Source organism: Ictidomys tridecemlineatus, chromosome 3, assembly GCF_052094955.1.
Source record: "Ictidomys tridecemlineatus isolate mIctTri1 chromosome 3, mIctTri1.hap1, whole genome shotgun sequence".
Lineage (NCBI taxonomy): Eukaryota > Metazoa > Chordata > Mammalia > Rodentia > Sciuridae > Ictidomys > Ictidomys tridecemlineatus.
The window spans coordinates 16354609-16369365 of record NC_135479.1 but is presented as its reverse complement, the minus strand read 5'-3'; the positions used below and the strand labels follow the sequence as shown (position 1 = coordinate 16369365).

Below are 14757 nucleotides of genomic sequence, written 5' to 3'. Positions count from 1 at the left end.
ACTAGCCTACATTTAGATCAATTGTTTGTCGTTTCCATATATGAGAGAAAACATGCAGTATTTGTTTTTCTGCCTCTGATTTATTTTTACTTAACATAATGTGCTCTAGTTTCATCCATTTTTCTGGAAGTGAGATTCTTCTTTGTTGATAAATAATATTCCATTGTGTAAATGTAACACATTTCTTTACCCATTCATCCACTGATGGAAACATAGGTTGATTTTAGATCTTACTCATTGTGAAGAATGTCACAATAAACATGTGAATGCAGGTATGCTGATTTCATTTCCTTTACATGTATGCCCAGAAGTGAGGTAGCTGGATCATACGGTCATTCTATTTATTTTTTTTGAGGAACCTCCATACTGTTATCCACAATGGTTGTACTAACTTAAATTCTTACCAACACTGTATTAGAATTTCCTTTTCTTCACATGCATATCAGCATTTGTCATTTTTTGCCTTTTTGATATTTAATTATTTTTCATGTAAATATTCAATTGTCTTAACATCTGAGATATAACTGGGGTGAGGTTATGTCTCATTGTGGTTTTGATTTTCATTTTTCTAATCACTAATGATATTGATATTTAAAAATTTTTTTGATTATTTGTTGATGGGCCTTTATTTTATTTTATTTTATGTATATGTGGTGCTGAGTATTAAATCCAGTGCTTCACACAGGCTAGGCAAGCACTCCACCACTGAGTCACAACCCCAGCCTGATATTGAACATTTTTGATACATCTGTTGACCATTTGTATATAATATGTTGAATTTTATCTAATAGTTTTTGTGTACTTATTAAAATTACCACATAATTTTGTCCTTCATTCTGTTAATGTAATTTATCATATTTGTGATTTCCATATGTTGAACCATCATTGAATCCCATGGATAAATTCCACTTTATCATTGTGAATTATCCTTTTAATGTACAGTTGAATGTGGTTTGCTAATATTGAGAATTTTTGCATCTATATACATTAGTGATATTGTCCCTTGAGAAAGATTAGTATTCTTTAAATGTGAAGCCTTGTTCTTGGGCTTTTCTTTGATGGCAGACTTTTATTATTGATACAGTGATCATCTTTGTTATTGGTCTGTTTAGATTTTCTGTTTCTTATTGATTTAATTGGTAGGTTGTATGTTTCTAGAATCTATCCATTTCTTATAGGTTATCAAGTTTGTTGTAGTATGATTATTCATGGTAATTTTTTATGATCATTTATATCTCTGGTTTTTTATTTTGAGTCCCCTATTTTTTTTTTTTGTCTAGCTAGAGGTTTGTTGACTTTTTCTTATCATTTGAAAAAACCAACTCTCAGTTTTACTGTTTTCATACAGACTTCATTTTATTTATTTCTACTCTGATCTTTATGATTTTCTTCTTGTAATAACTTTGCACTTAGTTTATGCTTGTTTTTCTAGTTCTTTGAGGTGTAACATTTGGTATTTATTTGGGATCTTTCTTCCTTGCCTTTTCTCTTTCTTTCTTTCTTTCTTTCTTTCTTTCTTTCTTTCCCATGGCACGTTTAGGTCTTGCTAGCTGGGCATGTATTTGTTCTAAAACTTGAAAACCAGCATCAGCGTACCATGGCTCTGAAATATTGGCTGGCAATAAGACAAAAGAGGGCTGATGAAGTATCAGCACTACTTTCCCTCTATTATATCTGGTAATGCAATTAGTTAGATTACATTTGTTACATGTTACAATATATCTATCATCTACCCATTTAACTTTCACATTTCCAATAATTAAAGCATAAGGAGATTGAACACAGGCTCATAAGCCATAGCAAGAATCTTCCTTACAGTTCTTGCCAACAAATTCCAGTAAAGGCTTGTTTGTAAAATGTAAAAATTCTGAGGCAGCAATTAAGCACCAAACATCCTTTTGAATACCGCCTTCACTGTAGATCAAAATATTGCTAACAAATCCTGCAGGTGTCATAGCAGAACTTTTTCATAATTGTCTTTTATCAATTTTTGGAGACAATCTAAAATATACCCACTATCTTTAGACACCTTATGTTGTACTGGAAAGGTATTTACACAATCTATCCATCTAGGAAAGGTGCCAATTTCTATTGCAGAACTGTTAGGACGGACAATGAGGTATTTGTGGAGGTTCTGCAGAAATGACTGGTTTGTTATGAGAAGTCCCATTTTAATAACTGATCTAGTATAAGGTTTTAAGTCAAAATTAATAGTACAATTAATCAGTCTAGGTCTCCCAATTGCTGTCTTTTCCTCAAATGATATTCTTATTAGACAGCCATCATGGGACCAAAACAAAGGTAATTGGGCACTATAGCCAGAATAATTAAATTCAGTCACATAATTGGGAGAGTGTCTGTAAATCCTCTCATCATAAATGAGTCATTAATAAACACTGGGATGGATTCTCCAGTCCACACAGCTGGGTGTACTAGTGGTGGACCTGGAAAATAGGTCCAATAAGTGTCTGCTTGACTCCCTTTTACCTGACAGCTGAGTAATGCTATTACTGCGCAAACAACATCATTGGATTCTTATTTCTCCCTAGGAGCTGAATCATTTGCGAAGCCTGTGTTGTCAGCTTCTTCAGGTCTTCCCGTGAGATCAGCTTTTCTGCTGGGTCTTGCTGGGTCATCTTCTTCCTTTCTTAAAATCGCTTCCTTTTGAGGGAAGGGTTCTCTGGGTTGATCTTCAATCGTTTGAATCTTGGTTCTATTTCCTCCATGTCTGATTGCACTTTCAGCACCCAAATAGGACGAAAAGCACCTTCTGAGGCTGCCGATGAAGTGCTTGCTTTAAAGCCTTGAAGATGAGTTGGGGCCAATATCTGAGCAGAGGGGGATAATGAATTCTGAAATTGTCCCTTTTATCCCATGGGGCCTGAGATCATCATGACAGAGTTTATTTGCATTTTCGATGGCTAGCTGCTTAAGGATAAACTCATAAGCACCCGGATCCCCTATTGATCTTTAGCTGTTTGATACAGGTGGTCCACAAAATCTGCATATAGCTCCTCCGCACCCTGTTTTATCTTAGTCAAAACTAAACTAAACTGGTTCTGGGAGGCAATTTGTTGCCAAGTGCGTTTAGTGCATGCGGTTATCTATCATAAACTGCAAACTCATAATTCAAGTGTCTTTCCAAATCCTCAAATTTGCCCGTCAATATTTTGCCTTCGGTTTCTCTCTGCCTGCTCCATACAAAAACCCATCCAATACTATTTCCAAAGGAGGAAATCTCCACTGCTCAAGCAAGATCCAGCGATAGATGCCCAATCCCTTGGCTGGAGCGGCTGATGACAAACTGACTGGAGCAAGCTTTGTACAAATGGCGATTTAGGGCTGCAAACATCACAAGCGTTTTGTAACTCTTTTATAGTTTTAAAAGGAATTATAGCATGTATGTGGACACGCTGATCTTGCACGTTAACCTGTTCAAAAACTGGGAAAAACTGAAACCCGGTAATGTATTCCCCCACCTCCTGCACTCTCCTGAACCCATGTTGTAATGGTGTAAGGAAAGTCATAGAGAGTTTAGAGTACCTATTAAAATTTGTTCTCCCAACTGGAGTTGGCCCAATCGAATAGCTGGCACTGGTCCCGCTAGACACAATCTATTAAAATTTCCTGATAATTCCTGGATTTCATCGTCTGATTGGTTTCCTTCTGACTGGGACTCCTCACCTGTATCCTCATTGCCATCTTTATTTCGCTTCCCAAAGCTTCAAAGGGGAATGCTTATCTCTCTAGACACCTCCTCTCAGCTTTCCTGGCTTTCCTCCAGAGGGCGTTTCTCTAAGTCTGGGATCTTTCTTTTTTGATGTAGTCATTTATTGCTATAAGCTTTCCCTCTTAGAGCTATTTTTGCTGCATCCCACAAGTTTTGGCATGTTGTATTTCCATTTTTATTTGCCTCGGGACATTTTGTTTTATTTCATTTTTTTTCAGTTCATTAAACAGAAGCAGTCCACTACTGAGCTACATCCTTAGCTTTTGAAATTTTTTAAAAAGAATTTGAGTCAGGGTCTTGCTGTGTTTCCCAGGTTGGCCTTAAACTTGTCCTCTTGCCTCAACTTCCTGATGTGCTGTGATTATAGGTGAATGCCACCATAACCAGCTTATCTTGGGACATTTTAAAAGTTCTCTTTTAATTTCACTTCCTTCATTGAGCCATGAACATGTTGTTGAATTTCCATGTGTATGTGAAGTTTTTGAAATTGCCCATTGTTGATTTCTAGTTTTACACCACTGTGGTCAGAAAAGATACTTTGATGATCCAGTTTCTTAAATTTGTTAAGACTAGTTTTGTGGCCTGTTCTAGGATCTATCCTCAGGAATGCCCCATGTATAATTGAGAAGAGTGTGCATTCTGCTGCTGTTAGATGGAATATTTTGTATAGATACATTTGGTCTAAATTTTAGTTTAAATCTGAAGTTTCCTTATTGATTTTCTGCCAAGATGATATGTAAGGATTATTAATATGTAAGGATTTACTACTGTCATTTTGTTATTTGTTTTCTGGTTGTTAGGTTCTTTGTTCCTCTCTTCCATGGTTATTAAAAAAATCTAGTGATATGTTTTAATTCCTTACTTTTAATCTTTTTAAAAATTATGTTTTATTTGTAGTTGGACATAATACCTTTATTTTATTTATTTATTTTTATTCGATGCTGAGGATCAAACCCAGGGCTTCGTATATGCTAGGTGAGCACTCAACTGCTGAGCCTCATTCTCTGCCCCACTTTTAATCTTTTGTATAACGTCTATAGGTTTTTGCTTTATAACTACCATGAGGCTTATGAAATGTTCTTATAATAGGATATTTTAACCATATAACAACTTTGATCACATAAGTAAATGACTTTATTCCACCCCTCCTCCCACTTAAAATTTTTTGATGTTGCAATTTATAATTTTTATATTATGGATTCTTTAACAAATTATTTAGCATATGTTATGTCTAATTGTTTTGTTTTTCACCTTCATATTGATGATATAAATGAGTTACCTACCACCATCATAGTGATAGAGAATTGTGAATTTGTGGACTTTAAAAAAATATGTATATTTTTAGTTATAGGTGAACACAATACCTTTATTTTTATGTGGTACTGAGGATTGAACCCAGTGTCTCATGCATGCTAGGTGAGTGCTGCACCACTGAGCCACAACCCCAGCCCCAAATTTGTGCACTTTTATCAGCAAGTTTTATATTTTCTCATGTTTCTGTGTCACTAGTTAGTGTCCATGTCTTTTGACTTGAAGAACTTCTTTTGGTATTTATTATATGATGGGACTGGTTGTGATGAACTCCAAGCTTTGTTTGTCTGAAAAAGTATTATGTATCCTTTATTTCTGAAGGGTAGCTTCACTGAGTATAGAATTCTTGGTTAGCATTTTTTTCCCCCTTCAGTACTTTGAATGTATCATCCCACTCTCTCTTGTCCTATAAAGTCTCTGCTAAGAAATCTCATGTTAAGCTTATTAAAACTCCCTGGTATATTATTTGCTTATTTTTTCTTGCTGTTTTCATGATGTGCTTTTATCTTTGGTATTTGGATGTTTGACTATATTTGGTATAGTCTTGTTTGGATTAATTCTAACTGTAGACTTCTTATCCATGGGTGTTTATCTATTTTCCCAAATTTGGTTTTCCACATTTTTATTAATGCATTATAGTTGTACACAATGATGGGATTTGCTATTATATATTTGTACATACACAAAATATATCAATATAGTTTGGCAAATATCATTCCCCAGCACACCTCCCCTCCCTACCCTCCCCCCCACCTCTATTGATCTCCCTTTGATTTTCATGAGATCTCCCCCGCCTCTCTTCCTTTTCCTTCTAATTTCCACATATAAGAGAAAGTAAATGACTCTTGAATTTCTGAGTTTGATTTATTTTGCTTAACATAATGGTGTCAAGTTCCATATGACATAACTTTACTGCAAATGATATAATTTCAGTTTTCTTTATGGATGAATAAAACCCTATTGTATACATATTCCACATTTTGTTTATCCATTATCCATTGATGGGCACCTAGGCTAGTTCCATAGTTTGGCTGCTGTGAATTGTGCTGCTGTAAACATGGGTATGCAAGTGTCCCTAGAGTATGATGACTTTAATTCTTTAGGATACGTACCTAAGGAGTGGTATAGCTAGATCATATGTTGGTTCCATTCCTAGTCTTTTGAGGATTTCCATGATGGTTGAACTAATTTACAATCCCACCAACAATGTAAAAATGTTCCTTTTTCTCAGTATCCTTTCTAGCATTTATTATTATTTGTATTCTTGATGACTGCTATTCTGACTGGTGTGAGATGAAATCTCAGTGTAGTTTTGATTTGCACTTCCCTAATGGCTAATGATAGTGAACATTTTTTTCATATATTTTTTGGCCATTTGTACTTCTTTTGAGAAGTGTCTGTTTAATTAATTTGTTTTATTAATTGGGCTGATATTTTTGCTGTTTTTAAGTTATTTATATTTTCTATATATTAATTCTGTCAGATGAGTAGTTAGCAAAGATTTTCTCCCATTCTGTAGTTCTCTCTTCACATTTCTATTTCCTTTGATGTGCAGAAGCTTTTAAATTTGATACCATCGGTTTACTAATCCTTGAATCATTATTTCCTGAGCTTTAGGGGTCCTATTGAGAAAACTGTTGCCTATTCGGATATACTGGATTGTTGACCCTATGTTTCCTTCTAGGAGTTGCAGAGTTTCTGTTCTAATTTTTAAGTATTTGATCCATTTTGAATTGATTTTTGTGCATGATGAGAGATGAGAGTCTAGTCTCATTCTTCTACATGTGGATAACCAGATTTCCCAGCAGATTGTTAAAAAGACTGTCTTTTCTCTGATGCATGTTTTTGGCACCTTTATCAAGAATCAGATGTTTGTTTCTGTGTGGGTTTGTCCTGTGTCTTCTATTCTGTAACATTAGTATATGTGTCTATTTTTATGCTAGTATCCAGTAATTTTTTTTACTATATCTCTGTATTATAATTTTTGAAGTAAGATATTGTGATGTCTCCAGTCTTCCTTTTTTTGGATTAGAATTGTTTTGGCTATTCTTGATCTTTTATTCTTCCAGATGAATTTTAGGACTGTTTTTTTTTAGTTCTGTGGAAAATTGGCATTTTGGTATTTTGATCATTGGTATTTTGATGAGGGTTGCATTGAATCTGTTTATTGCTTTTGATAGTGTGGAAATTTTGACAATATTTTTTTAAGGTATTGTTTTAGTTATACATGGACACAATATCTTTATTTTGTTTATTTATTTATTATTTATTTTTATGTGATGCTGAGTATTGAACCCAGTGCCTCACATGTGAGGCAAGTGCTCTGCCCCTGAGCCACAACTCCAGCCCAATTTGACAATATTAATTATGCCTGTCCATGAACCTGGGAGGTCTTTTCACCTTCTGAGTTCTTCAATTTCTTTCTTAAATATTCTAAAGTTTTCAGTATAGAGGTCTTTTACTTCCTTGGTTAGATTTATTCCTATGTATTTTTGGAGGCTATTACAAATGGGATTGTTTTCCTGAATTCTTTTTCAGCAGATTCATTATTATTACATAGGAAAACTATTGATTTTTGATGTTGCTTTTGTAACCTGATACTTTGCTGAATTTGTTTATTAGCTCTAGCAGTCTTTTGGTGGTAGAGTGTTTTGGATCTTCTAGATAGGATAGGATCATCTGCAAATGGTGATAATTTGACTTCTTCTTTTCCTATTTTTATTGCTTCCCCCCCATCTCTGCTCTGGCTAGAAATTTCTAGCATTATATTAAATAGGCATCATGAGAATGGACATCCTTGTCTTATCTCAGATTTTAAAAGAAATTCTTTCAGTTTTTCCTCATTTACTATGAGATTGGCTTTGGGCTTTTCTTACATAGCCTTTATGATGTTGAGGTAGGTTCCTTTTATACCTGTTTTTTTTTCAGCATCTTTTTCATGAATAGGTGCTGAATTTTGTTGAAGGCGTTCTCTGCATCTATTGAGATGACTAAGTGATTTTTGCCCTGATTCTATTTATGTGATCTATTATATTTACTGATTTGCACTTATTAAGCCATCCTTTCATTTCTGGAATAAAACCAACTTGGTTGTGATATACAATCTTCTTAATATTAAGTATTTTTATATTTATCTTCATCAGGGATATTGGTCGACAGTTTTTTTTCTTTGATGTGTCCTTATCTGGTTTTGATAGGAGTGCGATACTGACTTCATAGAATGAATTTGGAAGTGTTCCATCTCTTTCTACTAAACAAAATAATTTGAGGAATGTTGGCATTAGCTCTTCTTTAAAGGTTTGGTAGAATCCATCTGGTCTTGGACTTTTCTTTTTTTGGAAGGTATTACCACTTCTATCTCATTGCTACTTGTTGGTCTGTTTAGGTTTTCTATGTCCTATTGATTCAATTTTGGCAGGTCATAGGGGTATAGAAAACCATTTCTTCTAGATTTTCCAATTTATTGGAGTATAGTTTTCAAAATAGTTCCTAATGATCGACTGTATTTCTGTGATGTCTGGTGATTTCTCCTTTCTCATCACTAATTTTGTGAATTTGAGTCTTCTCTCTTTTTCATTTGGTTAGTTTGGTTAAAGGTTTATTAATCTTATTTATCTTTTCAAAGAAACAAATTTTTGTTTCATTGGTACTTTGTGTTGTTTTTTTATTTTCAAATTTATTGATTTTGGTTCTGACCTTAATCATTTCCTTCTTTCTACTTGTTTTGAATTGTTTTTTTTCTTTTTTTTCAAGAGCCTTGAATGCATCATTAGGTTATTTTGGATCTTTCTGATATACTCTCGTGAAGGCACTCTTAGCTTAAATATTCCTTTTAGAACTGCCTTCAAGGTTTCCCAAAGTTTTTTGTGTGTTGTATCACTATTCTCATCGGGTCTATAAATTTTAAAATTTTTTCTTTGATTTCTTCTGGCACCCATTTATCATTCAAAAGTGTATTGCTCATTCTCCATGTGTTTATATTGCTTCTTAAGGGTTTTGTTCCAATTGTATTTCATTATGATCTGACAAGATATACTCTTATTTTTTTAGGTGAGCTTTCTACCCCATTTTTTTCCTCTTTTATTTCACAAACTTCTAGAACTTGAACATTTGTTCTTTTGATGCTGTTCCATATCCTGCAAGCTTTGTTTATTCTTCTTCATTCTTTTTCTCCTCTCATTGTGTATTTTCAAATAATCTATCTTTGAATTCATATATCCATCCAGCAATTGATGCTCTTTTTTGTATTTTTTATTTCATTCATTGTATTTTTCAGTTCTGGGTTTTTTTATTTTATAATTTCAGTTTTCTGTTAAATTTGTAATTTTGGAGATTTATTATCTTCTAGATAATATAGAATTTTTCTATAGGAATTCTGGGAATACATTGACCTTAATTAAAATGAATATTTTGAATTATTGTCCAGGTGTTTGTATCTTTGGGGTCAACTAATAAGAAATTATTGTATTATTTGATGATGTAAGTCTTTTATGTTTTTTTTATCTTATGCTGATGTTTTCATATTTGGAGAAATAGGGAATTATTTCAATCTTTGCAAACTGGAGTTTTCTTCAATAACTTTTCAGAAATATGTCTCATCCTACCCAGAGATTCTGGGTTGGTCACTTTTCATGGTCCACAGTGTTAATGTAGAAGTGTTAAAAGATTTTATTTTTACCTAAATACTAGCTTATTTCTTTTTGATAGACAGCAGTTTGAGATTCATATAACCATCTTTAAAGCTTTACAGGATTTTAAAATCCAAAATTTTAAATTCTTCATTCTCATACAGATCAAATTATGAAATTTGTCATTTGTTAGTTTATTTATTTATTTATTTACTGGGAATTGAATCCCGGGGCACTCCACTGAGCTACACCTCCAATCCTTTTTATTTTTTATTTTGAGATAGGGTGTAAGTGCTGATCTTGAATTTGTGAGCCTCTTTGCCTCAGCCTCCTGAGTTGCTGGTATTATAAATGTGCACCATCATACCCACCAACTTTTCCATTTTTAAAAATGTAGTGCTTCCTACTCAAGATTATACTACTATTCTAATTATGTTTTTTTAATTTATATTTTGGCAGTCTTATTCAAAGTTATACTCCATTGAGTAGTATAATAATTGAAATATTTCAAAATGTAAAATTCATATATAAGGTACCACTCTGAACCATCAGATGAATTCTGTAAATGAAGCTATAATTTGGGATATTGTGTTAATGTTTTTCTAAAGATGCTATTTTTATGTATGAAACTTCCCCTCTATACCTTCCTAATAGTTCTGTATCCTTTTATTAAAGGAATTTATATTTGTATTAGCTTATTAGTCTGTTATATTTCCTTTAAAATTTTTTCCAAATCCTACTTAATATGAAGATATTGCTGCATAGAAAGACTCCAAGTGCTATCATAATATAAGAAATTGAGTTGTTAAAAGCAAATTGGCTCTTTAAGTTGCACAGATCAAAGATATTATCTTAGAATAATATAACACTATATTCTGTGTACAAAAGTTAAATAATTAAGTTGTTTTATTTGATATAATAGATATGAAATGAGAAATGAAAGAAATAAAGGATAATACTATTAACTAAGCATGGGAAATCAATGATGATAGATGACAGAATTTATTTTATTTTTATTTTTTATATGACAATGTAATCAGGATAGTTGTTCAGGTTGGTAGATTTACAAATTCAATAAAACTATTGTGGAAGCATATGGGCTTTTTAATATTTTTTTAAAATTTAATATATTATAGTTATATAAATATTATCAGGATTCCTTTTGACATATTCATAAATGCATGTAACAGTTTTCTCCATTTCAATTCCCCCCCTCTTAACCGTCCCCTAATCCCCTTCCTCCACTCTGTTGGTCTTCCTTCTATTTATTTATTTATTTATAATTAATACATTATAGTTATATATAAAATTGGAATGCATTATGGTATATTCATACATGTACCTAATATAATTTGGTAAACTTCATTCCCTAGTTCTTCCCCATTTTCTCCTTTCCTTCCTCCTCTTTGGTTTCTCACTTCCACTCTACTGGTTTTCTTTCTGTTTTCATGAGATCTCTTCCCTTTTTTAAATGCCTTTTTTTCTCTTAAGCTCCCACATATGAGAAAAAACATTTGACCCTTGACTCTCTGAGTCTTGCTTATTTCACTTAGCATGATGTTCTCCAGTTCCATCTTTTTATCAGTAAGTTACATAATTTCATTCTTCTTTATGAATAACACTCCATTATGTGTGTGTGTATGTATATACATATATACACACATATATATGAATATGTACATATACACAAAATTTTCTTTATCTGTTGTTCATCTATTGATGGGCACCTAGGCTGGTTCCATAATTTGCCTATTGTGGAATGTTCTGCTGTAAGTATTGGTATGCATGTATCACTATGCTTATTTTAGTTCTTTTGGAAAAATAGCAAGAAGTGATATAGCTGGTCATATGATGGTTCCATTCTTAGTCTTTTGAGGAATCTCCATTTTTTTCAAAGTGGTTGTACTAATTTGAAGTTCCACCAACAATATAGGCTAATGTCTTCCTAAAGTGTGAAGGAATAGAGAATGAGAATCATATTCTAGTTACACTATCACTGTAGTTTCAGTATAACTTTAAACAGCTTTGGATGAAAATACTTAAAATATATTAAGCTATTATATTTATTCTAGTTAATAGTTAACTCTTTTCATCATCATGTCTCCTAATTTTAAAATTTGTTATACTTCATTTTATATACTTAAGCAATGGGTAATTTCTTGAATGACTTTTATAAGGACTTAGTTGTGATATTTTGAAATATAATACAAATTATACAAGTAATGAAATAATTAAATATGTTTCTCTTACTTAGCAATTATTGAAGATTCAGTCCCGGATGAAACTACTTTAGACAGTGAATTACCAAATGTAGCAGGACACTCTCTACAACGTAGGATAAGAAGCTTACCTGCCAGACCATCTGAATCTTCAATACTCAAGAATTTGAATGGAAAGAGCCTCCAATATCATAGTAATATTATGGAGAATGATGACACTGAATTTAAACAATCAAGATATTCTTGGCCAGTAGGACAATTCCTGGGCAGAGTTGATAGCAATCATGAAATTCATGACCCAAAGTCTGTACCCCAAAGCTTGAAGAATGTTATAAGCCTCAGTAAATCTTTGGATAAAATTGATATTTCAAGTGTTCCAAAACTTGAGAAACTAGTTGTGAGAAGGCCTTCCACTCTTCTAAAACAGATTTCATCAGAGAAAAACCCAGCAATTACTACCTTGGGTTAGTATCACATTTATAAGTCAGGCTCTAGGTGGTTAATTGCTTTAGTCATCTCTGAAATGACCAGAATGAGGCAATTATTGCATAGTTGCAAACATCTTAATAATCAATATCATGTGTAACTATTACTTTTGATGCATAGGCCAGTGAGTATAATCTTGTGGTTTTGAACGCAGTTCCTTTTCCAGATAACCCCCTTCTGGGAAAACTTAAACTTTGAGATTCTTATTCAATGATTAAGAATTCCCTAGAACTATTTACCCTAGTGTTTCTACTCCTATTTTCCTTTGGGGATGTTTTTTTTATAATTTAGGAAATCTATGTGAAATTTTTGCTTAGCATTCCACAATTTAATAATACATGATACCTCTAGTACTTCAGGTATTATCTCCTGTGGATATCAAGAGAAAATAATATTATTCATCTGTAACCTCCATGGCCTTATCATCTTCCTAAAGATGGGCAATGTTTTCTCAACCAATATACATACTCCCCTTCTGGGCTACTTCCATCACAGAAGTATTGTGTATGGAACTAATTAAACACTTCTTTCTATAGTCCCTAGCTGAAGTTACTTAGTCATGTCTATTCTCTTTTTTTTTTGTCTATTCTCATTAAAGAATTTTTTTGACATTTTTATTGCATTTAGTATTTAATAGTTAAAATATTTACAAATTAGTCATTCATATGTTAATGCATAAGTCAAATAACTCAGTTGAAAAAAGAATATGATATATTAAGGAGAATTGGGAGATGTTTATTCTGATTCCTTTATAGTTGTGCTGCTGTGTTTTTTTTTTTTTTACTTGTTGATAGACCTTTAATTTATTTATTTGTATGCGGTGCTGAGAATCCTAGTCCCTCACACATGCCAGGCAAGTGCACTACCGCTGAGTCACAATCCCAGCCCACCCTGCCTCATTTCTATTTCTCAAGGTTCTTTGCATTTTAATAAGAATTAAAGCCTTAGATTATCAAAGTACTAGATTAGTACATATCTGGCGCTCAGAAGAAAGTTATACTTACCTTCCTGGAGTCATTAAAATCAGAAGTCACCTACCACTGCTATACTTATGTATTGTCTATAGAGAAGTATTAATTTATCTGGTATAAATTCCCCAAAATAATTAATGGTAATTGATCATCTGTGAATTGTGACTTCCTCCATGATTTAAAAATAAAACATTTTTTTAAAATTTTAAGCGAATTTTACATTCCCAACAGTTACAAAACTAGGAAGAGAAGTGTTAATGTCTTGTGTAACCACAGTAAAAAGATCTAAACCAGGAAATTAGCATTGATACAACACTACTTACTGATTTCTAGACCTTATTCATATTTCACCAGTTATTCCATGATTTTTTTTTCTGATCTAGGATCACACATTAAATTTTGTTGCCATATGTCCTTAGTCTCTTCCAACCTGGGGTGGTTCCTGAATCTTTTCATTTTTTTAAGTCATCAATGGACCTTTATTTTATTTATCTGCTGTGATGAGAATCAAACCCCGTGCCTCACACATGCTAGGCAAGGCTCTACCGCTTAGCTACAACCCCAACCCAACCTTAACATTTTTGAAGAACAGTGACTAGTTATTTTATATAATATCACTCATTAATTCCTTACATTTCTTCATGAATTAATTCAGGTTCCAAAATTTTTAAAATCATGATATCACATAAGTGATGTTGTGCCCATCTCAGTGCATCATAAGAGGAGGCTTATGATGTCTATGTATATCTGCTTTTTGAATTTTATTTTTTCAAGTTGTGAACTGAGAATTTATAGGATGAGAAATAACTCAAATTTTTCTTGAAATTCTGGATTAACAAAGTACATTCATGTTTTGATATCTTGGACTTACTAATTATATTTTATTTTTTTCTGTTTTTATTAGTACTTTATGGTTATAAATAATATTGAAGTTCATTTTGACATAATCACACATGCATGGAATAAAATTTTTTCCATTTCAAGTACTCAGCATTTCCTCTTTCTCTCCCTTCCTCTACTGATCTTCCTTCTGTTTCTTTATTTTTACTTTAATTGGTGCTTTACAGATATACGTAAAGCTGAATTTCTCTGTGGTGTATTTATATATAGACATAGTATAGTTATGTAGTTCTTTCTTTTAATCAGAAGTAAGCAGCACTGTCTGGGTCACTGGAACAGCCTGTTTCTCCAAACTAGTAGCTTGTAAATGTTTATGGAATTGTAGGACGATTTTGTGTTTGAGCTAAAATAGAAACATTAAGTATTATGTAACATAACAGAAATATGAAGACCATACAGTTCTTCTTTCTATTAGGTAATACTGTGTAGCTAAAACTTGTTCTCTGATTACTAGATAAAGATTTTAGTACGTTATTGCTTTAGACACAAATTCTGTTGCTTAACAGTCCTCT

The 14757-nt window shown here is 32.7% G+C and overlaps 1 protein-coding gene across 1 annotated transcript in view; it reads left to right on the top strand.

Moving 5' to 3' along the window:
- Positions 1–14757, top strand: part of LOC101967290 (EF-hand calcium-binding domain-containing protein 13) — a 125734-nt gene that overhangs the window by 34066 nt on the left and 76911 nt on the right. The window contains exon 10 of the mRNA XM_078040988.1: positions 11924–12352. Within this exon, the coding sequence (XP_077897114.1) occupies positions 11924–12352 (429 nt within the window). The remainder of the gene's footprint in view (positions 1–11923; positions 12353–14757) is intronic.